Source organism: Macrobrachium rosenbergii, chromosome 51, assembly GCF_040412425.1.
Source record: "Macrobrachium rosenbergii isolate ZJJX-2024 chromosome 51, ASM4041242v1, whole genome shotgun sequence".
NCBI lineage: Eukaryota > Metazoa > Arthropoda > Malacostraca > Decapoda > Palaemonidae > Macrobrachium > Macrobrachium rosenbergii.
In genome coordinates this window covers 20561578-20588915 of record NC_089791.1, presented here as the reverse complement: position 1 = coordinate 20588915, position 27338 = coordinate 20561578, and the positions used below count along the sequence as shown (strand labels likewise).

Here is a 27338-nt window from a genome sequence, read left to right as displayed (position 1 = left end):
AAGGGGACAGGATTATTATTGAGAGAGAGAGAGAGAGAGAGAGAGAGAGAGAGAGAGAACCAAACTCATGAGCGTATATCATTAGAAGCTATGTTTAGACTTCGCGAGTGCAAAAATAAACTCAATTCATCAATGGTAGTAAAATTCAAGTCACAGCTCCCAAAGCTAAACGACCTGTCAGTCACGATTTCGCAAGATAACACGCTCGTTAACAAGAATTGCTCCCGAGGTGTGAGAGACCACGGAGCATTTGGCGTTCTCACTACAGCGCAAGGTCCGGATGAATTGCCTTTAACATAAATACATTTGTTTCTCTCTCTTTCAATGATTATCCTCTCTCCTGACATGACTGCCAAGTTGTCGGGTAGTTCAAAAAAGAAGACAAATCTTCGAATCCATGATCTTTAATCACTCTCTCTCTCTCTTTCTTTTAATCAGGGTGGGTCAAGGTCACACTGGAATTGGAATATAAAATTTAGGCGAAAAGGCCATGCGCTGGGACCCTTGAGGTCATTCAGGGCTGAAAATAATGTTGAAACAATAGTTTGGAGACGATGAAAAGTAAGATGAAAGAAAGAAAATATGGAAAGGGGTTAAATAAAAAGAATGAAAGGGATTGCAGCTAGGGGCCGATGGGACGCTGCAAAGAACCTTAAGTAATGCCTACAGCGCACCTGGTGAGGTACACTGACAGCACTACACCCCTACTGGCGTCAGTGTCATACTGGCGTGTTTTGGGGGTATATCTTTTGAGCATCCTCCAGCTACTTGTCATCCAGTAGCTGAATTAATGACAGGGAATGTTTGTAAACATGAGCGACTTCACCCGGCACGAGATTTGAATTGAAAGCAACTACTCAAAAGGTGCTTGGGAACCGTGTTCGGTCTAAAGACCTGTCCAGACGAGCAGGCCTGATCGGCAAACACTGTTCCCATAACCCGTTCCACTATACTGACCGACCGAGTGTGTAGCCAGAACGATGCGATTGACTGGTAACGATGCTTCAGAAGCGAGAGAAAATATAAACGGCTGGAAGTGCCCGACGGGCATGCCCGCTAGTGTGGACAGGCCATAAGAGAGGAAGCACCGAGCACCCGCCAATACAGCCGTGTCATTAACGTCTTGTTTGACGTCAGTTCTCCGCTGACCCGTGCATGTTCCAGGCCGCGATATCAAACGGAACGTCGACCTAGAATTAATGAGAAGCCACCCAAAGTTGGCAGGCCCGACCACTGGGGAGTTGCTGATTTGCTTTGTAAATCTTAGCCTTATCTGGTCAGGCTCAAGCGGTCACACGTGGTTTGTGCTTCACGTGCCAGAGTTCAGGGTTTAAGAGTGTTGTATTTTCATGCAATTTGTATGTATGTATATATATATATGTATATATATATAAATATATATATATATGTATGTATATATATATATATAAATATATATATATATATATATATATATATATATATATATATATATATATATATATATACATGTATATAGAAACGTATATCTATATTTGTGTGAACGTGCTTGTACGCGCGAGCACTAGAATGCATTTCCCATATTGAGACTGCATGCTTGCAAACTAGAAATTCATGTGTATTTATTGCAGCAAATATTGTTTGTATGTATGGATAAATAGAAAATGTAATGTTAATCAGTACTACAAATGCCTTTAATAAAACCATTATACCAGAAAAGTGTGTTTGTGTGTGTGTGTGTGTGTGTTAGGCTTTCATTGCTGTTCCAAAACTGACCTTTTTGCTAACCCGTGTTTTTTTTTAAACCAGGACCTCAGGTGAATTAGCTAGTTAAGTTTTTTAGCACAAAAATAATAAGACTAATTATTTTTCCGATAGTGGCTCTAAATGTATTTTAACAAACCATTTTAAATGCATCGTGCATAGAAGAGACATGAAAAACAAACAGCAAGGCAGCTGACAGCCTAATAATAGCTGGGCCGTTGGTGTGCATGTTCATACGCACCCGAGATGTGTCTAGACTTTGATACGTTGACGAAGCAGTTTGTGAAAAGAAAGACAATGATTTGTCAACACAGAAACTACACCTGTCCTCACATAGGTATGAAGGTATGTAACCCTAAACGATTCATCTACTGAGTAAAGATATTCCATGTAAGATGGGAATTTTTTTCAGAGAAGAATCATTCGATATTAAAGGTTACAAATAATACCCTAGTGGGATTGTCTCTTTTTTTTCGGAAGCAACGGATTTTGGTTGGTTTATATTAACCCGGTCTTAGACAGCGCGGGCCCTTACCCAAAGGTGGCCCGTAACAAGTTGTTAGACGGCAACAAGAGGCCTGGAGAGGAACCCCTTAGACTCTGCCTAAACAATGGAGCGAAAGTAACGAAATATCAAAGTGTCTGGGGAACATCCACACTTAGCTCTAATGATATCAATGAGATCAACTAATATCAACGACAGATGATGATGATGATGATGTACCCAACGATAATTAAACAATACTTGACGATTTGTTTGGTCCCGTGTAAATCTGAAGTGGCGATTTGAACAGCGTTGCCAGACGGCGTCTGTTTTAGATGACGCTAGCCTTATGCCACCAAGGTTCTCTATCCTAAGGTGGCCATCAAATTTGGTGAAGTGTGAAAACAGGTGGCGGTCTAATGTGGACCTCTTGACTTTTAACAAACCAACCAGCTATATGTGATCGTACGAGATGTGTATTGCTTCTGCAAGCAATTTAAGTTTTTTTTTTCTAAATCCTATTCAGCCTTCATCCTGCCCATTGTTTTTTAAGACATTTTTAGTGTTTTCGCTTTTATTATATATTCCAGAAGAGTCTGGTGGGAATAAGAGGGGTCAAACAGTTTTAACTAAAAATCACCTCTACAATTATTCCATTATGACTACCAGGTGTTTTCCCTCACATAAGTTCCATTATTACTGATTATTTCTTCTTTCATACATCAATTCATCTCTAGCTTCTGTTGTACCTATCAAATTATCCTCCCCTCTTGCCTTACGACTTCAAATGTTCTCAACCCAACTAAACTTCAATTTTTTTTTATGATAAACCTTCGATTAGAAGCCTTTTTAGGATTATACCTTTTTAGGATTATAAAGAATATTTCTATGCCCTTATTATCACATCGCCCCCTTTCATATTTAGTTAAGGCGGAGGGGGTTTTCAAGCAAAAAAATAGGTAAATAAAGTTTTAACCATTTGACGACCCACGGGTCCCAACAAGGAAATCAGTCCAGCACGGAAGGAGATTAAATAATCTATTATTGTAAAATATCCAATTAAAAGACAAATCTTTAAACACTCTTGCGAGGCATCCCGTCAAAGTGTTTGCACACTGCACGAACTAATTCAACGCCAACAAATCAATCACATGATTAGCTAGAGTGCTAGATCATTCCAGTGTCTGGGTTTAAGCCTTTGTTCAGACAAGTTTCTTAGACAAATTCTGCAGCCAATTCAAGTTAGTAAATGGTGAAAGTCAACTAGTCTCAACTGCCTGTAAAAATTACCTTACATTGTATTACAGGTCTGTTATATTTAGTATTTTTATAACTTTCAGAAATATTAAGATAAGGCTGTTGCCGAACTTCTGTACATTGTAACCTGGTGCAAGTACAGACCTAAAATACTCAATTAAATTTTATTTATTGCATAAGACTGTCATACTCCAGTTAAACATGTCATACTCCCATAAAGCATTCTACATAGTTACTGCCTTGGCAAATCTCATCATAATTTACAGGGAGCTAGTATTAACATCCATTTCAAAACATACTAGGTTAGAATACTTCATTTTGACTGTTGATAACAATCCTTTGACTGTTGTTGATAACAATCCGAGAACCTCCATTTGGCTACTTCTCTCAGGTTCCAGTTCAGTCCAAGTTGAGGCTGGTGCAATATTTTCTTACAGCTGCTGTTTCAGACCCTCCTAACTGCCAAGAAAATGAAAGTATTAGCAAAGTCTCTTCAGAATATAAAACTTTGATTGAACTATTGCCTAAAATCAAGAAGACTTTTTTTAGTCACTAATCCAAAAGTGTTAACAGTTGGAAGTCATTTAAAAAATTTCCACTTATTTTAATGAAATGCAAGACAGCTTTGAAAACTAGACCTAAATGCTATATTTCAATACCTAAATGACTTATCTCCCAACTTAACTTCAAGTATGTTAAAGGACAGTATGTTAAAGGACAGTATGTTAAAGGACAGTATGTTAAAGGACAGTATGTTAAAGGACAGTATGTTAAAGGACAGTATGTTAAAATTTATCAATAGTAATCTAAAGGGTAAAACTAAGAGCAAGCCCCCCTCTTGACGTACGGTAGACCAAGTCTACCGTACGCCAGAGGAGATCCTCCCCACATCAGGGGCTCCGCCCCTGATGGGGGAGGATTAGCTTGCTATATATAAAGGAATTAAGATCCTTACCTCCTGGTTCCGAGAGAAAAAAATAGTTACCAATGGAGCCATGACATAATTTTGCTTCCGTTTGGTCGACAGAAAGCTAAAATCTATCCAGCAATCTGAAACAAAAACAGCACGTGAATAAATACCAGGGTAGTAATTAGTACTAATTATATAATCATTTCGATAAGCTAATAAATGTTAAAAAATCCTTGAACAGAAAAATAATGGAAATTAAGGGTACAAATAATCCGAGAACCGAAGACCATTGACAATGCAAATAAACTCCCTTAACATACATTAACCTTATGCAACAATTTACTTAGTACCTATTAACCGATAACATGTTCAAAAACTTAGACTTCTTACCCACAGGCCACAACAAACAGAATATAAAATTTGAACAGCGGAAAAGGCCTCTGCACCCGGCACCGTTACACTCACAACTGACTAAAACGTCCACTCTTACACCGACGTAAGACTCGGCTTCAGCCTTCAAACTGAAAGCCAAGGAGAATGGACCCTTCAACAATTGGTCGAACGACCGGTAGATGAAAGTAACTTACAATCCATTGTTTCTCTCGTTTGAACGGGAATATGATATTTCCGAGCCATTAATGTTAAGAATGATTAATCGTTCAAATAAAAGGATAAAAATGTTGCTATTTATGCCATTTTAGGTTTTTTTCATGTTATGTACTTTCGCCAAAATATGTGATAGGAAAACTAGATTATGTGGTTTTAATCAATGTTTTATTTCCGTGAAAAATGCAGGAAAACAAAATCAGAAATGATACGCAACCAATTCTGCACCCGGGGGCGACAGGGGTGGATTTCCCCTGAAATTTATAGACGTTTCAAAACAACAGACATGTACAGTAATACTGAATGCGCACTTGATCAGCAAGCCTTCACTGTTCTGATTTACGTCTAATTATTTCAGTTACAAACAATTTCAGTATTTGCTTACATAAAGAGGAAAATATTCTTTTCTGTCAGTGATGCAGTGTACAGTTAAACCCATTACTCCTGGCATCCCTCACCAAAGTCTGTTAACTTTTAACTCATCTCCAATAAAACTTGCAGAGATTGGATAAAAATGTTATTAACACCATTGTAGGTATATCTCTTGCAAAAATCATAATTTAGGTTTTTTTGCAAAAAACACCAATTTATGTGAAAATATTTTTTTGTAACCACATATTTCCCCTATCTCTGATCATTGGCTGGTGTAACACTTTAATTCTTTGGAAATTGGACTTTATGAAAGCAAGATCCGTAAACACAACCTACTGCCATTGTTGCAACAATGGAATATAACAACTATAAGTGAAACCTGTTCAACCAGTTTCTCTCAGTCATTGTCCACACAAATCCAGGTAAAAAAGCCACAGGTAAGAAAGTCACAGGGAAAGGAGTCACATTAATCTTTCCTAGATAGTGACCCCCAACGGTTTTAACCCAGACCACCTTTCGGCGGCGTCGTTTTAACCCGGTATGTATCCATGTATCCACCTTTGCGGCGTTTTTAGTACAATATCGTCGGGAATTTTTTTTTTTTAACTCGATTTGTATCTACTTTTGAGGCGTGTTTAGTCCAAGATCGCTGGGGATTTTTTTTTTTTTAACTCGGTATGTATCCACCTTTGCGGCGTGTTTAGTACAAGCCCGTTGGGGATTACCCTAAAAGCGTGAACAAAAGACTAAATATCGTTAAGATAATGACCCCCAAGAAATATTGTGAAATTTCCACTGTGACTTTATTACCGGCCATCATAAATTAAGGTTACTTTTTTCCCGTGACTTTTTTCCCGTGACTATTTCCGGCCACCGGTTTTATATTTTGAAAATTTTAAGTGATACTCGCGAAGAGAGAAGGTTGTTTAGGATATTTAGATATCAACTACAACTGATAGTCTCTGGCATAAGGCTTTTCCCACTTATATTAGGGCTGGTGGCTCCAGAGGGTGTCAACTATCCGGTTCTTTGCAAATCCTTTTGGGATGAGAGTGCTAGTCGGTGCTTGGGTCGAAAGATTAGCTGTGGATTTTTCAAGAAACAGTCACTTACGTCCAACACCTCTACCACGCCCCACCCCCACCCCCTCAACCCTTAACGCCACGGCTCTCGCACCCCCTCCCCAATCCCCCGTGGGTCGACCTGTGCTCTATATGGCTGATGAAGCGAGATCGTTAATAACTGAGCCAAGGCCACATGTATAGCCGAAGACCTGAGATCGATCCCACGGGGTTGATTCCACTTGAGCCTGTTTAAAAAAAAAAAAAAAAGATCAATTGCGTCTGTTAATCTAAACAGTGAACTTGAGAAGTAGTACTTATGGTGACTCGACTGTCGTTGGCTCATGCAGTGCACTGTAGGCATTACTTAAGGTTCTTTGCAGCGTGCCTCCCGCCCCTAGCTGCGCCCCTTTCGTTCCTTTTACTGTACCTCCTTTCATATTCTCTTTCTTCCATCTTACTTTCCACCCTCTCAACAACTGAATCACAGTGCAACTGCGAGGTTTTCCTCCTGTTACACCTTTGAAACGATTTACTTTCAATTTCCGTTTCAGCGCTGGATGACCTCATAGGTCCCAGAGCTTGGCCTTTGGCCTAAATTCAGTTCGACTGTCGTTGGTTACATATAGGGTAGAGAAGGCTTTAGGTCTAGCGTCCTCATTGAAAACCAGAATGTTATCTTATCCTCGGAACTCGCCCTCCATCGATTAAAAGCGTTTTATATATATATATATATATATATATATATATATATATATATATATATATATATATATATATATATATATATATATATATATATATATATATATATATATATGTGTGTGTGTGTGTGTGTGTGTATGTATGTATATATATATATATATATATATATATATATATATATATATATATATATATATATATATATATATATATATATATATATATATATATATATATATCGATACACAGACACATACACACACACACACACACATATATATATATATATATATATATATATATATATATATATATATATATATATATATATAAAAAAGCGTCAAACACTTTTGATTACCTTATAATCCCTTTATTACATAAATTAAATGGGTTGTGATGACGCCTAGGCACCCCAACATACTTTTTTTCAACACGGAACGGATTATAGCATTTTAAATAAATGATCTAACCACTTGAACGATGACTCATTATTGAAATAGACGTAGTTCCATAATGCTCTATTTCTTTACTGCCGTCTACCGGTAGTTGGACGAACTACTAAAGGGTCCTTGTAAGAAAGAGAATGTCCTATGCCATTCATTGTCCTTGGTTTATTGTCAACTTTCCGTCGGCTTAACAGTGGAGGTGTTAGTGTATCACAAGGTGTGTTAGGCGTAGTGTTCATTCAGTGGGAAGTTTATGGTTTGGTTCTTGGTTTGTTGTGGGTAAGAATCTTGAATCTTTGAACTTTCGATTGGATAGTGGATGTTGTTGCAGTACGATTGATTTGTATTTTTGTGATTTTTAGTAGTTTGGTATATTGATGAGTTTTGTACTATTTTTTTTAATGTGTAGTACTAAAAAACGTTTTTAGCACTAGGCTACTTCGACGAGTTTCATTACCAACCATAGTATTTACTTAATTCTTCGTGTTTGCTTTCAGATTGGTGGACTGTGATTTTATCGCCCTTTTGAGCACATCTGCATAAAACAGATGTGACGCGTCTGGACTCCATTGGTAACTATTTTTTCATTCGGAACAAATAGGTAAGGAACTTTCTAACTTTGTGCACAAACCAGACTCTTAGCAAGCTTATCCTCCCCCTTCAGGGGCAGAGCCCCTGATGTGGGGAGGATCTCCTCTGACGTACGGTTGACATTGTCTACCGTATGTCAAGAGGGGGGCGGGGCTTGCGCTTAAAATATCTCCGGCCAACTTAAGCCTATTGAAACACCACGGCTCCACTTACTAATGGTTACCGTAGGTTAAGAGCAACCTACAGTACCATTAGTAAGTAGAGCCGTGATGTTTTAATAGACAAGTTGGCCGGAGATATTTTACTTTGTGTAAAAGCATTTTTTAAAGTTTCGGAAATTTAGCTTAGCTTAGATGTCTCTTTCCACAAGAGCTCAGTCTTTCATATCACTTGCGCAAAACTGAACCCTAGACCAAACAGTTGAAGTATGAACCGAGTTGAAGTATGAACTGAGTGATTGAAGCATTCTTAAACAGAATGGAGGCAGTCTTTGTACCCAAAGTCTTAGATTTTGGTTAATAATTTTCCTTTCCCGACAGGTTTGTTCGAAATGGATAGTTGAAGTAATGGCTCTTGAACCGCTTGCCGGATGAAGATATATCATACCCAGAATTGAAATTGCATGTAGTGATTGAGGTAGAGGTGGTATCAGCAGACTTGGTTATTCTCAGCCAAACTGAGATATTACGAAGTATTACCCCGAGATGAAAGTTTATTTTGAAATGTCCAGAGCTGCTAACTACTCGCTGGTTAACTACTTTTCTCTAATAATTGCAGCGGGTATCTTCTGTTTAATCATTAAAAATACTTTTGAATGTTTGTTTGTACTTTTACCAGGTTTATTGACTTCCTAGTACATGTGGTTGTATGCATTTGGCGTTAAGTTTGAAGTATGAATACTTTTCATAAACCTACATGTGCATTAAAATGCAGAAAAATAAATTATTTCTTGGTCCACTTACTAGATTTCATATTAACCGATGCAATTTAAGATTTTCGCCCTTAAGTAAAATAAGTATCTTTGTGTAAATAGAAATATCAATTAAGGCTGGAAGAAAACTACCTAAAATGAGTCTCAAAATCTTCTTTGCTGGAAAGAATGAACCAATATGACAAAGTTAAAAAGTTAAGTATATCTTACTTTAACCAGACCACTGAGAATGCATACTGAACCCCGTAAAGGAGATGAACTGATAAAGTAGCTAAAGAATAACTTAATTTTAGGAACAATAGAATAAAGAGCGAAAAGAGAAAAAGGGAGGAAATATTAGTAAAAAAACGTTGTTGCGAACAACTGACAAGCTTTTGGACGCTTTCCAAGACCACCAAGGTCACGTCGTCTTACTTTCTTTGGAAGGAAACTCGCTTTTGTTGCTTCTTTCTCATTTTTTGCTTCTCGTTTTTGCCGTCTCATTTTTTGCTTTTGTTTGCTAATCAATTTTGCTTTCATTTTGTTACTGCTTTCTCAGTTTTACTCTTCGCATCCGTAAACTAAAAGGTCGAGCTTTTGTCAGGCTGAAGAGTTTTCAATACTCGTGTGTATGAATGTATGTATATGTAACATTTAAAACCTCTATGTATGCAAGAATATACATAAATTTGTGTATTGCGTGGTTCTAGAAACGGTTAGCCCACTGCTTAGCGTGAAGTTGATAGTCTTGTGCCCTTCTCATGCTGCGACCCACCACATTCAACCAGCTATCACGTACATAAATCACTGATTAATTCAACACAGGCAAAAGAGCATATTTTGTAAAGTGACCGAAGTGTTCCGACTTTCCCAGTGAACCAAACAGTGGTCCCTCTTGCTGGTATGGCAAATGTGTGTCAATCGTGGACTGAAAACGTACGATTATACATATATAAATAGTGTATATGTTTTATATAATATATATATATACACAATGTATGTTTGTATAGATATAGGCAGATATGAATATAAAATGTTTTCTTGCTTTTATATGCGTAGTGCAGCGTCTCCAACCGCACATTATCTTTTAAAGTTTTTGTACTGTTATCTAAAATTTAAAAGTTTTCGTAATGAAATGTTAGAAACAACAACTGCGCCCGTGATGAAACTCATTCCTTCGGTATGAGAGAGGAAGAAAAATTGAACAAAATATAAAAATCATAAGACCCTAAATTGCTCACTGTAGAGACAGAGCTTAACGGAAGGAACGCGGGCTGGTCCTTTGCTAATCAACAGCTCTCAAGCTAGTGGCGTGCAGCTAGCAACTTGCATGCTACTAGTTTGTATCATTTTACCCATTCACTTTCCTGGTTAGTAGGTAGTTCACCAACGAGAAATTTTTTTCGTTGACTTTTCTACAAACTTTTACCCCGGAGGGGGGGGCGGGGGTAGTAGCGTCAGTGCACCTCATGCATTACTGAAGGTTCTTTGGAGAGTGCTTTCGGCCCCTGGGTGCAACCCTTTTCGTTCCTTTTATTGTACCTCCTTTCATATACTTTCAACTCTCTCCTGACAATTGAGTCATAGTGCAACTGCGAGTGTTACACCTTTCAAAGTTTTACCGTCAGTTTCCGCTTCAGAGCTTAATTGACCTTATTGGTCCCAGTGCTTGGCCTTTGGCCTAAATTCAATATTCTGTTCAATTCAATACAAACTTTACTGGTTGGTACCCTAGCAGCCACTGCCTTCTCCAACTAGTAAGTCTACTAGCTACTGGTTTCCCTTGTAATAGCAAACAGCTATTGACTTTCCTGTTAGTCTTTTTGTAACTAGTCCCTTTCTTGACTTTCCACTTTGCAAGGGCCTTGTTTACACTTTAAAATATGACATTGTATGGTATCTATGAAGAAAATTTTAAAAAAATTAGTAAGGAAAGAAACTGACCTACTAGCTGACTTATTGATCAAATTCAACGTCAGATTAAGTTTTTGGTTGTAAAAACTTAGATTGTCCTCATGAATCGTTTTATTAAAACTCTACAGGTGACTCGCAGGGTAAGTAGTGTTCATTCCAATCTCCGTTTCGATACGTGGCCTCATGGCAGACTGAACGATGCCGAAGCCAGAGTCAGGATTATACCCTCGCAGGCAATTCATTCACCTCGGCGCTTCGTATGACATGAGTCATATTCTTGCGTTCCACAGTTTTATATCAAAGCGAAGGAAAGAACCAAACACGTTTGTGTAATGTTTACAGTTTAATGTTTATCATTATTGTTTATGTTGCACAGTATCATTCACATTATATCGTGAGTCAAGACCAAAGACTTACATGTACATAACTTAAAATATTCTTGAGCACACAGTCTTGAGCAAATACGACAGTAAATACACAATACTGCCCGAGTTCGTCAACTGAACCAGAACTCATACTTAATAACTAAGAATTGTGCTATACATAATTATGGTGTCTTCAAGTACAAAGCAGTATTACACGTTATTCCTACGTAAGGTAACAGTTACTACGATTAATCTAATGTTCTAATTACAGAAGAGTTCTAACGTCGTCAGTTGCATCAAGGAAGGAAATGCCTTAAATGTGAAAGAACCACATAAATAAAATCTAGTGCCTACAGAATAAAAGATACATAAAAAATAACTTACGACAACAAAACGTGAACTTGGCCACGTGATTTACATATTAATTTGTACAACAGGTTTGTCATAAATATAACTACATGGCACACGTATCCTAAACAACCCCCCTCCCCCCTTCCCTGGACAACCCCGCTCCCAATCCCAGCCCCACCCCACCCCCTCGCCCCATATTCATTCCTGTAGGAACATACGACGCCTGAGAATGAGCAGACCCCTGTGGAGGTTGTCGCAGACAGAAGCCATCTTGATAATTTACAGAGGAACACAAATCCAAACTAAAAAATTAATAAGATAATAATAAAACATAGGTCCAACTTTCAGTTGTGCAAATGATAGCAACGAAACTCTTGCCGTTGTTGGGCCTGCAAAATTTTACTGAATTTTTCCTAATTTTTGGGGGGGGGAATAAGTGAGAGTCAGTCGAACATTATAGGAAATCAGACGCGTAAGAAGAACCAACTAGGCTGGAAAAGGTAACGACTGAAACTATGACTAACTACCTAACAATATCACAGATGGGAACACCGGCAGTAACGGTGATGTAGAAATGTCTTTGGTGAGCTGCGGATAAATGACTGGAAAGTTAAGAAACGTGGTGGGGATCAGAGAGGAAATGGCGATCCTGGCGCCGCCATTGAATCCCTAGTCTCATTGGTTGTAAATGTGCCAGCCGTATCGATTACTAGTTGTAATGAGAGAGAGAGAGAGAGAGAGAGAGAGAGAGAGAGAGAGAGTTTGGCCTTCAAAACCGCGTGGGACGAAAAAGATTGGAAAACTTATGGTAAAGTCCTACCAAGCATCCTAAACTCAGTCATCTCCTTTGAGTTTTGTAAAGGATATTGGTAACCGTGCAAAGAAGAGGTGGTGCTTAAATGCTAATGTTGACTGACATAAGAAAAACTAAATGAAAACTCAACCAAATTTCAAGGGGCATTGCCACAAAGATCAATATTCTTTTCGTAAGAAGAAGAGATGGAACTGGCTAGACTTCCAAGGAGGTCTTGTCAAATGAATATTCCTGAGTTAGCTGCTCTGGTCAAAGGTGATCTTACAGGCCGGCTGTTCTAAGATCGTGAGGTCTCATGTCTAGATTGACGATCTTCGAGACCTCCCGAGGGATGAAACAAATCTGGAAAGAAGAAGAAGAAATGTTGTCAACAGGGGAAACAAAGGGCTCTTCACATACAATCATTACAAAGGGATATTCACACTCTTATTACAATAAGGGGCAGTGAATCGGATAACAATATCTACCTTGAATGGCTTAGGCGTGAGCGTCGTTCCGAGGTCACCCTCCATACTGGGCAGGGGTTCATTTTCAGGGCACGAGATATTGAAGACGTGCAGGATGGACGTGAAGTACAGGAAAAGCTCGCTCTTGGCTAAGACGTGCCCGAGGCACATTCGCCGGCCGACGCCGAAGGGGAGGAAATGCTCGGGCTTCTTGACGTTTCCTTCGACGTCGATGAACCTCAGAGGATTGAACTCCTCAGGATCAGTCCAGTACTGCGGGTTCATGTGGCAGGAGTAGAGGAGGGGAATGACGGTGGCCCCCTTCGGGATGGTGTACTCTCCGAGGGTGGTCTCGCGGCTGGTGGCGTGCGAAGTGCCGAGGGGCACGACGGAAGACCGCCGTAAGACCTCGCATATTGTGGCTTCTGTGTAGGGCATGTGCTGCTGGTCGTCCAAAGTTGGCATGCGGGAGCGGCCCACGATGGAATCCAGCTCTGCCTGGACCTTCGCCGTGACGTGGGGGTGGTTCAGCAGGAAGACGAGCGACCACAACAAGCAAGTTTTCACGGTTTCCTGACCGGCGCTGAACATGTCGTTCATGACCTGCACCAGCTGGCGGTCTGCAAAGAGTCAAAGACAGATATTGAAGGGCGTGCCGTTACAAAATCAGTGCCATCTGTTGCGATGACGCTGTGGTTGAAACATCTTAACACCTTGAAAACGAACTTTCCTATCGTAGTATTCTCTTGATCTTATAAAACAAAGTACGGTAAACAAATGATTGCCCTTCAGAAACTTACCAAAGTCCCTCCCTTCGAAGAGAACGCGGTCCTCCTTCTTAGCCCTGTATTCTTCGAGTAAGTAGGAGTCCAGGATGTCCCGGATGTGCTCGGGGTCAAAGGTCTTGCGACGCTGACTGATGAGGTCTTGAATCATTCCGATGGATTCGTCGCGGCACGCCAGCATTCGGCGGAAGTTCCTCCTGATGGAGGGCATGTACTTGAAGAACGACACGTAGTTTGCGATGTCGCACTTGAGGAAGAGCTTGAACCCTTCGTCGTGGAGGGCCAGCAGGCGCTTGAAGCTGGGGAAGTTGGCGAAGTTGGGTCGGAAACGCAGGGACATGAGGAAAGAGCAGATGACGTTCATCGAGGCGTTGCTGAACAGCTCGGCAACTTCCATGGGCTTTCCCTCGCCGGTGGCCAAACACTGAAGAAGGCTTTCCACTTCCACCTGAGAAAAGGACAGTGCAACCATTAGCCGATGTTTAGCAATGAACAGACAAAGTCCCTCAGTCAATCTCCCTTGATACTAAATCTCATAATATCCGCAAATGCATATATAATACACACACACACATATATATATAAATATATATAAATATATATATATATATATATATATATATATATATATATATATATATATATATATACAAATATCTAAGCACTCAAGCAATGAAACTGATTCGATGATACTCACCATAATCGTATCCTGCATCTGCTCCCTTCCTGGTCCCGTGGTCTTCATGCCAAAGGCGCGCATGCGCTCGTGAAGGAATCTTCTTTGGTCTTTCCAGATCAGACCAGAAGTGTTGATCAAACCTGTAATCGGAAAGTAGGAGCCATGATAATAGAGATATTTGTATTTAAAAAGCTTTAGAAATATATTCAGTGATTTGATGTAACAAAAATTAATCTTTACGTGAATGTTATTCATTAAGCTGATTTTGAATATAGGAAATTATACATACATACATAATATATATATATATATATATATATATATATATATATATATATATATATATATATGTGTGTGTGTGTGTGTGTGTGTGTGTGTGTGTGTGTAGAGAGAGAGAGAGAGGAGGGGGGAGCATGCCCGCACACACACATGGACGTATGCCTTTGATTCACAATAAACTTTTTCCCTTAGTCCACAGGCGAAAGAAGAGACTCGATAAATTAACCCGACCACAGCAATTAAAGTGACTAATGGTGTTTAAAAATAATTAGTGGCCTTTCAGAGTGACTAATGGCTTGAAGTCGTCACAACACGGTTGACCATGGAGCACGAAGATCAAGTTTTGACGGAGACACGACTTTGTTGTCTAAACGCCCGCCTAGCCTACGATGTCTGGGCTGCATCTAGTCTCTCTCTCTCTCTCTCTCTCTCTCTCTCTCTCTCTCTCTCTCTCTCTCTCTCTCTCTGCCCGTAGCCCCAACACCTGTCGGTTAGGCCGACGATGCTTCAGAGTGCCTGGAAATTCCTTTTCCTGTCAGCCGCAGTCAACAAACAATGAGTGAAAAACACTATCTATTTCCCCACAAGGAACGCGAATAAGACATAATACTAACGCGAACTGGCTGGCTCTTTATAACTGCTACGCGCCCCTCCTAGGCCAGGGCACTGACCAACAAGGTCACTCACTCTCACTTTTCAGTCAACGCTGAAATAGTGCCTCCTCCTCCTCCTCCTCCTCACTCGCCCTCCTCCTCCTCCTCCTCCTCCTCCTCAAGGAACTTTCACTCTGACGCCATGGTGCCCTACACTCGGGTTCCCTCTACGGCTATTATCTAAGAAAGGTAACACCCCTTCCCCAAAACCAGAGACGGGCCGAAGTGCATTGTCTGAGATGCCGATGAGGCAGGCGTTCTTGTTCTCGTTGTTTGTTGTTGTTGTTGTTGTTGTTTCGTAGTTCCAACAAGTTCTCTGTTCGTGAGATTTCATTCGTGTGGAATTTACGCAAAATTATTATTTTTTTTTTTACAAAGTGAATTAAGAAATATGATATGCATAAACTTTAAGTTTACATCTACTTACTTTTACGCTCTCTCTCTCTCTCTCTCTCTCTCTGAATAACATTTTCTATCTTCACAACGAATTCGTTACTTTAAGCACAAAGTTACCAACGCGTCAAGAGGTCTCTGAATCAGAACAGTGAGCACGGAACCGATCGGACTGCGTTCTCAGGGGTGGAATTTATTGAGCAAGAACAGCAAACTCTTCTCGCTTTCTGGCACCTCGGCAGAGTGAGCGAGAAAACTACTACGGAGCCATGGCGTCTGCTATTTGACCTAAAAACGAACGAAATGCTTGAGGACAACTTTCTATTTACACGATTCTGGCTGGACGTGTCTTCTGCAAGTCACCATACGCTAAAGGGACTTCTTCACCATTTTACGCCAAAGGGCACAGAAATGCAAAAGTGAAGGGGAGAGACGGATGATTGACAGGCAGGCGACTCGATGGTATGAAAGTGCCTTAATTCGCAAATGGTTGGAAACAGCGCGTGGGAAATGGTGGTGCCCGAATGTGGTCATCGATGACGAATGAAAGGATTTTGTCTAATTTAATAGGGAAGTTTATTGCTTCTTCTGTGACCTGACGCTGCAAACGCCGAAGTTCTGTGATACTTTTAAAGCTTAAGTTCTGAGATACTTTTCAAGTTTAAGTTCTGGGATGCTTTTCAAGTTTAAGTTCTGGAATACTTTCAAAGCTTAAGTTCTAGGATACTTTCAAAGCTTAAGTTCTGGGATACCTTTAAAGCTTAAGTTCTGGGATACTTTTAAAGCTTACGTTCTGGGATACCTACAAAGCTTAAGTTCTGGGATACTATTAAAGCTTAAGTTCTGAGATACCTTTAAATTTTGACAGAAGTGTAATTGCGAGAATGGGGAGGGCAAACGCTGACTGAGAAGAAACACTTACCGTATCCTTCGAACATGTCGTAGAGAGCGTTGGAGGGCCTGACGCTGAATTCTTCCCTCCTGAAGGCTTCCTTGATGATCTTGGGATCGGTCAAGATGACGAAGAGCCTCTCCCCGAGCTGGATGCGGTAGATTTTGCCGTACTTCTTGGCCAGTTTGAAGAACATTTTGTGGACGTCGTTGCTCATGAACGGGAGGAATCCCATGATGGGCAGGCCCCAGGGGCCTGGGGGAAGAAGACGACCTCGCCCTCCGAGCACGTAACGGGTCGACAACAGCACTGTCACGAAGATCAGCACATAGGCGAGGTACTGACGAAGCAGCACCTCTCCCGCCTGACACAACCATCTAAGTATTAGGTGAACTAGTCCTATCATCTTGAGGCAGTGGAAGATGAATACTGTTCAGGACCTCGGCCGGTACCTTTTATATACTGGTCGAGGCCTGGCTCCCACACCCTCGCAACCACTACCTACCCACGGCCTCCTGACCCTGCTACTACCATTGGCCAGCCAAGTAGCCTATACGGGAGCAGGTAGCCCTGGCTCCTCCCCCTGAAATTATATTTCTCCATAGAGCAAACCTTTCTCGTGTTTCTCTTCGCCAAAAATTCAGACGTGAGTATCACCCCTTCCCCTCCCCTCCCCCTCCGAAAGAGAGAGAGAGAGAGAGAGAGAGAGAGAGAGAGAGAGAGAGAGAGAGAGAGAGAGAGAGAGAGAGAGAGAGAGAGAGAGAGAGAGAGAGAGAGAGTATGTTTATGTTGGGGGTTCAATGGTCCTTTTTTTCTGAGGGAAACAAACTGTGCTTCTTGTCACGTTAGGGACCATGTGGGTGCTCGGAAAAGCTTTATTATAGGCCAAGAAAAAAATAAAAGGAGCTCAACAATCTTTCTCAAGCACGTGCTTGATCAAGAGATTCTCTCTCTCTCTCTCTCTCTCTCTCTCTCTCTCTCTCTCTCTCTATTTTATATGTATATGTATGTGTGTGTGTGTGTGTTTTGTGCCTATATCAAAACGCGTGTTGAACTCTACAGCAAATCCCAAAACAAAGGTAAGTTGAACATTGTTTTCCGAGCAATTTATTTGTTTAACTGAGCGGCTATGCTTTTGACAACAGCAACAACAACAACCACTACTACTACTACTACTACTACTACTACTACTACTACTACTACTACTATTATTATTATTATTATTATTATAATTAGTCAGAACATGAAAAATGAAACATTTAAGTAAGAGAAAGAGAAACTTGTAATATTCCCGACAAGCGCAGGACACGAGCTCCGTGTAGTGTTTCTCTCATTAAATATCAAAAGCGAATTTGTTGACTGGACTTGAAAGCTTCCAAGAACAGAATAAACGTTTAAGGGTTGGTTCCTGCGATACTCTGCCAAATTAAACTGCTCTACAGTAACTTTGGTTAACGTTGGCTTTTGCCATATTCTACTCAAGTAAAGCACGTTATAGTAACTGACATTTTTGAGCATTCATAAATGTTGAATATAATTGAGTGTACATGAACGTCGGATTTTCCATAGTACCATTCCATATGTAAACATATATATATATATATATATATATATATATATATATATATATATATATATATATATATATATGTGTGTGTGTGTGTGTGTGTGTGTGTGTGTGTATACATATATATGTATGTGTGTATAATTTACTTTAACATTTGGATTATACATAAAAGTACAATACAGCATAAGTTCTCTCTCTCTCTCTCTCTCTCTCTCTCTCTCTCTCTCTCTCTGTTAAATTGTGAATGCTATAAAGATTGTCGACAAGAGAGAGAGAGAGAGAGAGAGAGAGAGAGAGAGAGAGAGAGAGATGGCGAGTGGGTGTGTCCTCATGGGAGGAGCTTCGGGGAACATACGCCCGGAGAGCTGTACGCGTCGGGAAGGTAAGAAAGGATCCTCAGTATTCTTCCAGACGCCTTCCGAAGAAGACGCTTGTGTGAGCAGAGAGAGAGAGGGAGACAGAGACAGAGAGAAAGAGAGAGCCCAGGGAAGTCAGTAGACCTTCTCGACTCTCGAGATAAATTCTTGGTCTCTCTCTTTCTCTGTCTCTCCCAGTTGCATGTCTTTTGACTCTCTCTCTCTTTATACTTATTTTGCCAGCTGAAAATCTATCTTCTCTCTCTCTCTCTCTCTCTCTCTCTCTCTCTCTCTCTCTCTTCTCTCTCTCACATCAAGTCCCGATCTCGCTTCTTCTCTGTTTACTTATCTTCCCAGTTCAGTATCCTTTGCTCTCTCTCTCTCTCTCTCTCTCTCTCTCTCTCTCTCTCTCTCTCTCTCTCTCTCTCTCTCTCCGTATGCGTGTGTACTTATTTTGCATTAGCTGTTCCAACCTTTTGGTCTCCACCGTATAATATGATTTTCCATATTAAGTCCAGAAGTCCCCAAAAAGGACTTAGGCCGAGACGCCAACGAACTCTCTGAGGTCGGGACTCTACCAGATAGGCCTAGACAAAGTCTAGGTCTTCGGCCCGCTGCATCTTAATCGTTAATGATTTTTCTTACTTTACACATTTCTTTTTGTACATCGGGAAGAAGGTCTAATTTATCTATATCATATATATATATATAATTATATAATTATTCATTTGCATATATTGTGTAATAAACTTATATCTCATAGGTAACTTTTGTGTCTTTTATAAAACAAAAACAAGCAATTTTTTCGTTTGAATGTGCATATCATATTTCTCTAGTTTCAGAGATTGTCTTGGGTGCGTAAAGAAGATACTTTTCCTTATGGCCTATCCATTGCAGACTGAATAAAGTCTTTCACTTTTATTTCCCTTAATCGTTTTACCGTTTAATCTCTTTCAAGCCTCTCTGAGATGAATCACGCCAGGTGTGTTTGTTAGCAGATGCAGAAATTATCCTTCAAACAGGTTAACCCTAAACATAATCATTATCCTAAATATTAACTTTGGTTTTCTTTTACAGAGAATCTTGTTCTGAAATGCTTTTCGAGATTTTGGAAAAAAAATACATTTTACCTGTTTCTGACACTTCCGAAGCAGCTTCGGTCGGTTCGTCCGAAGTTTCGAATCGTTTTCGAACCAACGCGAACGCCATTTCTCCCATATTTTGTGGCTCACGAACATCGGCGTTTCAGACGTCTAAAAGGCCTATAGCAAGGGACAAACACCGACGCTGACGAGCAAGCGAGAAAGTGACAGGAATAACAAATGAGCCACGAATCTTGGCATTCTGCCAAATCCTCTCGAATAACCGACGCTCGATTGTGATCAGCGAAACGAAATGAGCCGATGGTGAATTGGTAATTTGCGGGCGGTGACTCAGTCACTTTTCTTTTTTTTCTTTTACCTTTTTCTTTTTCTGTCAAATGCAAAACTAGAGTAGGCCGGTTTTTAGGACGTTTGACAGACCGATTAATTTAAAGGTCTCTGGGGCCGGCACGTCATGGGACGATTGATAGACTGATCGATTTAGAAGTCTCTGGGGCCGGGATGTCATGGGACGATTGACAGACCGATTGATGTAAAGGTCTCTAGGGCCGGGTTGTCATAGGACGATTGATAGATACTGATTGATTTAAAGGTCTCTGGGGCCGGGACTTCATAGGACGATTGATAGACTGATCGATTTAGGGGTCTCTGGGGCCGGGATGTCATGGGACGATTGATAGACTGATTGATTTAAAGGTCTCTAGGGCCGGGACTTCTAGGACGATTGATAGACTGACTGATTTAAAGGTCTCTGGTGCCGGCACATCATAGGACGATAGACCGATTGATTTAAAGGTCTCTAGGGCCGGGGCGTTGGAGGTTTTTAAGGATGGGGACAGAAAAGGAGGCGGAGTTTTTTTTCCACCAATATGGCAATCTTACAACATTAGGCATAACGAGGAATAAGCATTCTCACTTCATTTTTGCAGTCTTGTTGTCCAACCTCTCTAACTATTACCTCTTAGCGCAGCTGTAAGGTTTTCTCGCAGTTCCACCTTTAGATAATTGTGCTGCAAATCATTTATTTACCGGAGCTCTCTATCTTGCTGTCCAACCACTCCAACTCCTTCTTTTCATTGTCTTAAGCGCTGAGGGGGCGAAAGTGCCCCAGTTCTTGGATAAATAACGTTTGGAATTCGAAAGAGCATTTTTTAACTCTGTAACAAGTTAAATAATAACAACAAGTAAGCACTTATCCTGCCATAAAGCTAGCTAAATATATTGGTAATAGGTCCTAGTCAATTTTTGCAGTCTAGATAAAGGTTCAGTGGTACGACGGTCTACTTTTTATCTATGTTATTCTATTCTTCAGCTGCATCAGGAAAAGATTATTTGGATCAAAGGAAGGTCGCGAGATATACAAACATAAGACATGCGCTAAAAGAAAATTGTTATCACGATGTTTTATGTTAACACAAAACCATAATTTTGTTATGCTGTTTTCGTCGATACTTTATTTACGCGGATAGATCTAGAGTTGTGGAAATCTTTTTAAGATGGCATTAAGTGTATGAGAGGTGACTGGTTTACCAATGTGTCGGGTATTTCACTCTCTCTCTCTCTCTCATAGGAAATGAGAAAAAAGAAAGAATTTTCAGACTTCAGTATAAGCTTCTCTCTCTCTCTCTCTCTCTCTCTCTCTCTCTCTCTCTCTCTCTCTCTCTCTCTCTCTCTCTAATGAAAAATAAAAGATTATTTTCAAACCCCAATATGAGCCTCTCTCTCTCTCTCTCTCTCTCTCTCTCTCTCTCTCTCTCTCTCTCTCTCTCTCTCTCTCTCCCCTCTGGCACGGATGATTTCGATTCCGCGCGAAAGGTATCCAGGAGAGGGCCTCAGATAAGAGCATTGTCCTTGAGCAAGGGAGAAAGCTAAGATAGAAAAAAAAAAAGGCAACAGCCTCTCTAAAACGTGATGGGCCTTTTGCCATCGTTCTCTTACCTTGCAAAAGGACCTACGGAAATCTTTCAACTAAGGGTCAGTGAACCTTCCGTCCGTTCAAGGTTCTGTTGACCGAACACAGCACTACTTTAAAAAGGTGCTTTTTTTTTTTAGCTGCGAAATCTTGGGAGTTTTATAGTTGTAGCAAAAAATAGACTAAATATTTGATTATCAAAATTTTTTATTCGTGTTGTGTCGGCGATTTGCGCATACATTCATACATGCATACATACGTACATTTATATTACACACACACACGTATATATATGTGTGTATATATCATATGTATATACTTGTGTATATGTATATATTTATATATATATACATATATATTTATATGTGTATATATATTTATATTTGTGTGTATGAATACATATATATTTTGGGCGGTAGGATAACAGTGGCTCATACTACTAAGAACCAGTTCCTGATATCCCAACCGCACTAAAGCGACCACGACTTATGGTATATATCTTGTTTAATAGAAGAGAGCTTCAGTCTTCATTCTTTTAGACGAGAACATTAAGTTTTGGTTCGCTTGCTTATCGCAAAATTCGCTCTCTCTCTCTCTCTCTCTCTCTCTCTCTCTCTCTCTCTCTCTCTCTCTCTCTCTCTCTCTCTCTACATTTCCATAAATTTTTCTTTTTTTACTTGTGGTGAGTTCGAACTAGAAGAAAGGCAATTTGTTAACACATTTGTCCTTATAAAAATTTTACAGCAAAAGTTCAGCTGGAGGTTAGCGGGACCTTACTTTTCTTTTTTCTTACTGGAGATAGAATGTAATGTAAATATTAACGAGATGTTTGGCAAGAAAAAAGGAGAGAGAGAGAGAAAGAAAGACACCAGTGTGGTTGTTTCATGTCATATATATATATATATATATATATATATATATATATATATATATATATATATATATATATATATATATATATATATATATATATATATATATATATATATATATATATATATATATATATATATATATATATTTATTTATTTATTATATATATATATATATATGTGTGTGAATACGTGTGTGTGAGTGTGTACGTTACCGTGTATTTTTTTATATTCAATATATCGACAATTGGTGGACTGAATTAGTGGTGGAGTTTTTATAACTTACTTATCAGCCGTAGAACTGAAGTCATTTTTTTTTTATTTCTCTTCTGGTTCTCTGCGCTGATATACAATACTCTTAACGTGTTCTAGATTAGTTCTAAAATAGGATAACTCTTTTGTCTCTTTGGTCTCATTATCATCGATTATTTCTTGCACCTAACCGCTACGGTTTATTGCAAGTTTGAGCCAACATTTATTCGGATTGCGGACCGTCCGTATTCATGATCTGTTATGCCAAAATATTCTTGATGGTAAGAGCAATAAAAAATTAAGCTTATATAAGTTACCACAAAGAACACCGTTTAGCGATATGCACGGCTGAAAAACTAGTAAAAAATACCCTATAGCTGTTTACTAGTCAGTACATCATCTAAGTAGACTCTTCGTTGGGTGAGTCGGTAGAGCTGCGGACTGTCACTCGATGGGCCGGAGTTCAATTTCCCGGCCGGCTGATGAAGTGTTAGAGGAATTTATTTCTGGTGATAGAAATTCATTTCTCGCTATAACGTGGTTCGGATTCCACAATAAGCTGTAGGTCCCGTTGCTAAGTAACCAATTGGTTCTTAGCCACGTAAAATAAGTCTAATCCTTTGGGCCAGCCCTAGGAGAGCTGTTAATCAGCTCAGTGGTCTGGTAAAACTAAGGTATACTTAACTTATATCATCTAAGTGAAGCAAAGGCGAATCCAACCCCTTTTGAAGTCTTCTCTACTGAATTTCTTCCCGTTTTTATTTTTTTAAATTCTTCCAGATCCCTTTATTGTTAGTTATGGATGTCTTCTCTTCCGAACCAAATTTGAACGCGTGTCGTTACTCCTTACTTCCGCTCGCGACTGTCGGGCATCGTTGTTACCCCTTATCGCGTGGCCACGGTCACGCCCCTGTGAAGGTCTGTCGCTTTACTTTGGTTTAAGGTCGGTGGGTGGACCTTAGCCCCCACCTTTTTATCCGGGGCTTGGGTACAGGATGAAAGCGTCGGCTTCCATTCGTCATTTCCGCCTCAGGTCATCTTCTTGATTCCTGTCATCGTCTCTGCTCTTTTGAAATAATAATCGCCTCAGGTTAAGTTGGTGATTTCGGGAACCTATTTAGTATTCTCGTCATAATGTGGTTCGGATTCCACAATAAGCTGTAGGTCCCGTTACTAGGTAACCAACTGGCTCTTAGCCACGTAAAATAAATCTAATCCTTCGGGCTACCCCTAGGAGAGCTGTTAATCAGCTCAGTGGTCTGGTTAAACTAAGATATACTTAAACGAAAGTATTGCATATACTCACGTCATTAACGTATGTGAGCGCTCGCACGCTTTCGTATCCATACGTGGTTTGTTAATTCATGTTTTCGTACGCATTGCTATTTATCTGTGTAAAGTGTGAACCACCATTTCTCAAATAATAAAGCCCTCTTCGTAGCTCGTAAGTCTCTAAAGGAGAGAGAGATATTTCTAGATGAATGGAAAGCGAAAAATGTCCAGTTCTTAGATGTTCCGACGGATTTTTTAGTTCTTGAACATATTATACTTAGTTTTCAATGTCTTCTCGAGTGTTAATTGAATGGCTTTCTCGCCTTTTAGTACAGATATTTCAGTGATGGGTAACTCAGGAGTAAAACAAAACAAAACTGTCACTGCCACATTTGTCCTCGTATTGCTGAGTCATTTTAAAGAAATCTACTCAACATTAGCCGTTAAATATGCTCACACATCTACGTGAAATTAATTAGATTTTATATGAACCGTTTACACTTCTGGTGTTTAAATTTTATTAGAATTGATTGAATTACATTAAGGAGCTTTCTATATTGTTCATATACTCCTCATGTCCAGCTGGCAAAATCTATATCTTTGAAGAACTCGAGAATTTTATGGAATTCGAATTAATAATTTTGATAGCTCACCATTTAATGGAAGGCGACTTTGGCTGTCTCACTTTTTAACCCCATTAACGATGATACCAAATATATTCCAACTAAAAGCTTTTGATAACCCCATCCTACGTAATTTGATAAGAAGGAAAATGCTTTCTCGCTCTCTTAACATCACGCAGCAAATGTTAAACCAGTCACCTTTAGAAAGCCTAGGGGATCTTAAGAAAAAAAAAAAAAAAACTCTCACACACACACACACACACACACGGGCAGTTTGTAATAGTTTGCTTTTCCTTGTTAAACAAAGAGGAACTGAAGGGCAAGTGAAAAACCCTACGGAATTTCCATGTACATTTTCAGATCGCTGTCGGGCGTATGCGTTATTGAATTGCCTCTGTATTGCGTAATATGCTCTGTACACGGATAAGCGTTGGCTAAGTTTCTTGGTACGAGATTTATCAAAACTTAAGAATGCGTAAAATCTAATGAATAACTTAATGATATCTTAGGTAAATGGTAAAACACTAACTATGCAGTTATTAGACAAATAATTAATTGCTAACTACTGCCAGTCGGTTTCATTCTCCTGACAATATCTAAAAAAAGAGGTATGGTAGGATTATAGATCAGTTTATCACAAATCTAAAGTAAGCTCCTTAACGTAAATATCACATACACCGAGATAAAAAAAAAAAAAAAAAGTACGTAATAAAAATAAGGAATATTTCAATCCTGTCGGATGAAATATGTAGCCGATAAACCGCGTCAGAAAACGTTGCCACGAGTTCTTTTTTTTTTCGTAGATATATTACAATAATACTAGATGTATTACTGCTTTGGGATTCCCTTTCTGCTTCTAGTGTTCCCGGCTTCCATAATCCTTTATCAACGGATAGGCAGGTTACCCTCATCCTTTCTTTTCTAATCCTCGGATCTGAACTATAGATTAGGTCGTTATCAGTGGGTGGTGAGTCCCGAGGTACTCACCAGGCCTCCTGTTCCATTAACACATCACCGCACTTCCGGGCCAACCGACCAAATAAGAAAATTTCGTTGTCCGTCTGCGAATTTCTCATCAAAACAAAGCAAACGGTTCTCTTGATGAACAGGACACACGATAGTCCTTTGAACTCACTAGCAATGTTGACGGATGTTAGAGTAGAAAAGGAATTTTAATAAAGATCCAAGATAAAAATGCACAAAATATATGATGATGATTTGCATAAATATCCAAGATCAAAATACATAGAATATATGACGAAAATTTTAATAAAGATCCAGTATCAAAATACATAGAATATATATGACGATAATTTCACTAAAGATCCAAAAACAAAATACGTAGAATGTATGACGATAATTTTAATAAAGATCCAAGATCAAAATACATAGAATATATGACGATAATCTCGATAAAGATCCAGGATCAAAATTCGTAGAATATATGACGATAATTTTAATAAAGATCCAAGATCAAATACATAGAATATATGACGTTAATTTTAATATAGATCCAATATCAATATACATAGAATATATGGTGATTATTATAATAAAGATCCAAGATAAAAATAATACATAGAATATCTACCCGAAGATAACAATAAATAAGTAAAACATGGGCCGAAGTTTCTTCGGCACAATCGAGTTTTCTGTACATCGTATACTGCTGTATGAAACTCTCAGCCACGGTCCACTAAACTCTCAGCCTCTGCCCATGAAACTTTCATCCACGGCCAGTTCCGGCCTGCGTTGTTGGAACCTATAACGGTGCCAGACGAACGATCATGGCTAACTTTAACCTTAAATAAAACAAAAATTACTGAGGCTAGAGGGCTGCAATTTGGTATGTGATGACTGGAGGGCGTATGATCAACATACCAATTTGTAACCCTCTAGCCTCAGTAGTTTTTAAGATGTGAGGGCGGCAGAAAAAGTGAGGACGGACAGACAAACAGCTATCTCAATAGTTTTCTTGTACAGAAAACTAAAAGGAGGAAGGAACAGGAAATGACAGACTTGTCACTCGAAAGATTGACAGGATGAACAGGATAAATGGAGTCGGGGAACTCTTGACCTAATCAGTGGCTTCAGGTCATTTCTGCTATCGCCGTCTTTGTGGTTTCTGGACGAATATAATAAATGTATGAATGCTATACCCTACATTTCAGAACACCCCCATAGTTAATGGAGTATCGTTTGGACTGCCGGCCTCACGAAAGAATGGAATAAAAATATAGCTTAGTATTTTGACAATGGTTAGTCTTACAGAACTTCGACTACTTGTTTAGTCCCAATTTTTACACATATATGTATATATGTGTATACATACAGTATATATGTGTATATATATTTATATATACATACACATATACAATTATATTTATAAAGCAGGCAGTTAGCAGTTTCTAAAAACTTGAACGAATATCCAATTCGGGGGGAGAAGAAGACATATCCCGGAAGTCTAAGCTGTTTTATTAAAAGCATATGGCGCGACATTTCAAGACTATAGCGTCTCAATCTCAAGCTAAAAAGTAACCAAGGCAAAATTGATACTGGTGTCAAATGATTTAAAGAAAAACAGTTCTAAAAGTCACAAAAATCTACAGTAGGTTAAAAGAAAGGAAATAAAACACCAGAAAGGGAGAAGGGAACAGAATGGCTATATGGCAGCACAACCAGACCGGCAGAACTCACGAGAGGTATAACAAAGGTGCCGAAGAAG

General features: G+C 39.4%; 1 protein-coding gene and 2 long non-coding RNA genes across 3 annotated transcripts; 1 reads left to right on the top strand and 2 right to left on the bottom strand.

The window, feature by feature from the left end:
- Window positions 1-3634: 3634 nt before the first annotated feature.
- On the bottom strand, window positions 3635-4909 carry LOC136833536 (uncharacterized). The gene is made up of 3 exons (XR_010851495.1): window positions 4785-4909; window positions 4440-4534; window positions 3635-3943 (listed from the first exon to the last, which is right to left on the bottom strand). It is a non-coding gene; the product is annotated as an uncharacterized lncRNA (long non-coding RNA).
- A 2867-nt stretch (window positions 4910-7776) lies between these two features.
- Window positions 7777-9132, top strand: LOC136833535 (uncharacterized). Its single transcript, XR_010851494.1, has 3 exons — window positions 7777-7863; window positions 8082-8156; window positions 8715-9132. It is a non-coding gene; the product is annotated as an uncharacterized lncRNA (long non-coding RNA).
- A 2191-nt stretch (window positions 9133-11323) lies between these two features.
- Window positions 11324-17102, bottom strand: LOC136833184 (cytochrome P450 18a1-like). The gene is made up of 5 exons (XM_067094948.1): window positions 16687-17102; window positions 14458-14579; window positions 13776-14208; window positions 12997-13595; window positions 11324-12871 (listed from the first exon to the last, which is right to left on the bottom strand). Exons 1-5 carry the CDS (start codon window positions 17060-17062, stop codon window positions 12791-12793), a joined length of 1611 nt encoding a protein of 536 aa, XP_066951049.1. The 5' UTR covers window positions 17063-17102; the 3' UTR covers window positions 11324-12790.
- Window positions 17103-27338: the final 10236 nt, after the last annotated feature.